The sequence below is a fragment of the Diospyros lotus genome, chromosome 5 (assembly GCF_014633365.1).
Source record: "Diospyros lotus cultivar Yz01 chromosome 5, ASM1463336v1, whole genome shotgun sequence".
NCBI lineage: Eukaryota > Viridiplantae > Streptophyta > Magnoliopsida > Ericales > Ebenaceae > Diospyros > Diospyros lotus.
This window is the reverse complement of record NC_068342.1, coordinates 41,419,110-41,423,052: the sequence shown is the minus strand read 5'-3', so window position 1 is coordinate 41,423,052 and position 3,943 is coordinate 41,419,110. Positions and strand designations below refer to the sequence as shown.

The 3,943-nt window shown below is 38.3% G+C and overlaps 1 protein-coding gene across 1 annotated transcript; it reads left to right on the top strand.

The window, feature by feature from the left end:
• The first annotated feature begins 1,207 nt into the window (after positions 1-1,207).
• Positions 1,208-3,050, top strand: LOC127801151 (2-oxoglutarate-dependent dioxygenase 19-like). The gene is made up of 3 exons (XM_052336027.1): positions 1,208-1,554; positions 1,666-1,901; positions 2,104-3,050. Exons 1-3 carry the CDS (start codon positions 1,267-1,269, stop codon positions 2,693-2,695), a joined length of 1,116 nt encoding a protein of 371 aa, XP_052191987.1. The 5' UTR covers positions 1,208-1,266; the 3' UTR covers positions 2,696-3,050.
• The last annotated feature ends 893 nt before the right edge of the window (positions 3,051-3,943 follow it).

Below are 3,943 nucleotides of genomic sequence, written 5' to 3'. Positions count from 1 at the left end.
ATTATCCTTTAAACTAATGTTTGTTAACTAAGATATAGACCGAAAAAAGTGTGATATGAAAAATATTTTTTATTTTATTTTTTAAATTCATATGACAATCCATAGAAAATAAGTCACGTGACTTTTTATCTGAATTTTTCTAGATAAATTTATCTTGATCCTTAAATATAAGAAAAAATGACCCATATATCATCTAGTGCATTTTAAAAAATTTAACAAACAGTTTGATAAAAATCTTGAAATGCTTTTGAGTCTTATTTTGACCATTCTATATTTTAATTTGAAAAATATTTCAACTTTATTTGATATAATCTATCTTACTCATTTTAATAAAGGTTGTCTTAAAATAATAATTTTATACTTTTAAAAAAAGAAAAGAATACACTAATAAAAATCCTGACAATGATTGTTTGAACAAGAGGTAGAGGCGTATGCATCCTTCATCTAGTCTAGATTTAAAGGATAAGTTTATTTTTATTAAAAAAAAATATTTCTCGAATCCTCGTCTGAAAAATCTCAACTCCTATAAGCATAACCTAAAGATCTTGAAGTTAACTCTACGAACCCAACCCACCTCACCAACTCAAGATTCTAAGCTTGAAAACCTTGAAGATTTAACTTTAAATATCTCGACTCACTTCATTTTTAAAAAATTTAAATCCAACTCCATCTCTATTTGGTTCAATAGATTCGCAACCAATTATCAAAATAACAAAGTCTATTCAATTCGATAGATTTTTCACTAATCTAAGATAATTAAGTATAAGAATTTCACCGATAACTTCAAGTATTCAAACTCCTTTTATCTCTATTTGGTTCCATAGATTCTTCATTTTTTTTTTTTTTTGGTCCCAAATGATGCAACTCTTCATAGATAAAGCAAGGGATACTTATTATTCCTTACGTATTCATGACTAACTTACTCTACTAACTTGAGTGTCAGGGGTTATACTAGAGAATTAATCTCATCATTTTTTTATAGATGATCATGCCAAAATAAAACTGAAATGATCGTTAACGTAACAGTGATATTTCGGAAACTCTCTATTAGATATTTTTCTTTTATAATATGTATAAATAATATAATTTTAATTTTAATCTTACAAAAATTTTGCTTGACTATGAGTCATCTCTTTCCGGCCTTTACCCGCCGCTGTTGCCACCTTCTGTCATTCTGTCTATTTATAGCCTTATCTCACTCTCTTCTATGCATTACCAACAACAAACGAATCCTAAGAACCTCGCTCTCTCTCTCTCTCTCTCTCAATGGCAGTAGCAACTCATCAATCTTCACTTTCAATTTCACCGGAAAGTACTCCAGCACCGGTGCCGAAGCCGACGAGCGTGAAAGGTCTGGTGGAATCGTCGGTCAGGGTGGATTCCATCCCCTCCACCTTCTCCTTCAACACTCGGGCCGACGATTCCGCCGCCTCCGAATCAGAGGACTCCATTCCCGTCATCGACTTCTCGGCTCTCACCTCCGATGATCCTCGTGTACGCTCCGAAGCCATCCGCGACCTCGCTAAGGCCTGCGAGGACTGGGGTTTCTTCATGGTAGTCAATTCATTCATAATTCGTTAATTACTTTTCTCTAATGTCTCTTTAATTTGTCGCAATCACATGTTGAATTTCCGATATAGTAATAGTTGGTTTTGATGATTTCAGGTGGTGAATCACGGCGTGACGGAGAGGTTGATGGAGGCGGTGCTGGACGGCTGCGACCGGTTTTTCAACCTGCCGGACGAGGAGAAGCGGCAGTTCAAGGCGAAGGACTTCTGGGATCCGCTCAAGTTCGGCAGCGGCGTCGACATTAAGGTGGAGAAGTTCTTCCTCTGGAGGGACTTCTTGAAGTGTTATACCCATCCCGAGTTCAATTTCTTTGAGGTGCCTCCCGGGTTCAGGTATATATATATATATATATTATAACCCGATACAATGATACAAATAAAAATGACTAACAAACTAATTAGCTCAATTAATTAATACGGTGAACTCGAATGAGATTCAATCTCCGATGAATCGGGTTTTATCGAAGAAACCCTTAATTATATAGAATTTAATTAGAAGTTATCTAACAGGTAATCAATCGTTTTATACATGCAGGGACGTCGCTAGAGAGTACTGCACAAAGACTAGAGAGGTGGCGAGGGGAATACTCAGGGGAATATCACAAAGCTTAGGGTTGGAAGAAACCTACATCGAGAAGGAGATGAACTTCGCCGCCGGCCTCCAAATCTTCGCCGCCAACTTCTACCCGCCATGCCCGCAGCCGGAGCTCGCAATCGGGCTTCCCCCGCACACCGATCCCGGCCTCGTCACCCTACTCATCCAGAACGGCGTTGCCGGCCTGCAAGTTCCGGCACCCTACAAAGACAAGTGGGTCAACGTCGATCCGGTTCCCGGCTCCATCATGGTTCACACCTGCGACCAGCTAGAGGTGCTCACCAATGGCCGGTACAAGAGCCATCCTCATCGGGCGGTTCTCAACAACACGACGAGGAGGATCTCCATTGCCATGGGAAACGGGCCATCGCTTGACACTGTGGTAGCCCCCGCACCGGCGTTTGTGGACGGTGAGAGGCGGCCGGCTCAGTTCACGCCGATGAAGTATAAGGAGTTCATGGAGCTTCAGCAATGGGTTCAGCTTAAGGAGAAGACGATGCTAGACCATGTTCGGGTTCAAGCTTCGCAATGAAATTAAATTATGCTAATTAATTAGGTTTTCATCATTTTCTACCGGATTTGGAATAATTGAATTAAGGGTTTTGCTAACGAACGAGCACCTCTTGGGCATTCATTGAAATGCATTTAATATGCTTTGTAAGTATATTAAATATAAGTTAATGAATGCCCGAAGCACTCATTAGTAAAATCCTTAACTAAACATTAAGGGCTGTGTAGTTTGAGTTTGGATTTGTACCGTGCTATGTATCATGTGTGTGTTTGTTAGTTGGAACTAGTGTTAAAACCTCTGCAATGCAATGCAGGGGATGTGTAATCAAAATAAATTTATAAATTTTAAAATAAAAAATTAAACTTATTATTTTAAATGATTTTAGCACGGATAACCATAGTTTTTTTTAATATTTAGTCTTTTATCAAAATTTAAGTTTAATTAATTATCTGTTATTCAATATGTTAATAGAGAACACTCTTAATTAATTTAATGTACCGTCATTTAATGTGCTAAAGAAAAATCAACACATTAATTAGGTTGTTACATTTTCTCGTTTGTCCTTCCTCGAGATTTTTGGCACTTCGTATTGTCTTTGCCAACAATCTCTCCAATTATATATTTAATAAAATTAAAAAAAAATGTCAAGGTATAAATAATTACATAATCAACTTTATACTTATTAAACAATTATTTTTCGTTAAGTTCAACTGCACTCAAAATATTAACAAATGATCTAAAGATAAAATTTTGTATTGAAAAACTTTCATCCATAGTATCTACGTATATCAGTAGTCTTTGAAATTAAATTTAACTTGTGCATCTGACTTGTAGTCTTCTATTTTATATTGTTGTATCTATGTATAAAATTGAGCATTGTTATGCATATTTCTTGGACTGCTTCTTATGGCTGGGCTCGACCCAATGAGTTGGCCCAATCTTCTAAAGCCCAATAAGCCAAGGTTGAGCTCGTCAAAACAAGCTCATACGTCGCTGAGACCCGATCTCAGACTACGGAACCAAACGAACTCCCAGCGATGCTTCTAGCTTGCTAGCCTAACCAAGCGAGCTCCCAACGATGCTCCCAGCTCGCTGGCCTAACTATTCAGCTCGCTTAGCAAGAAGACCACGGGACAACCAAAGAACAGTTGTGGGCTAGGCATTATTCTGACTAGGTTGTTCGGGCCCGATCTGGCCCTACCCTCTCAGCCCATCTCCTGGCCCATGCCGGTCCCATCCTAGCCCCATACCAGCTTGCAGCAACATCAT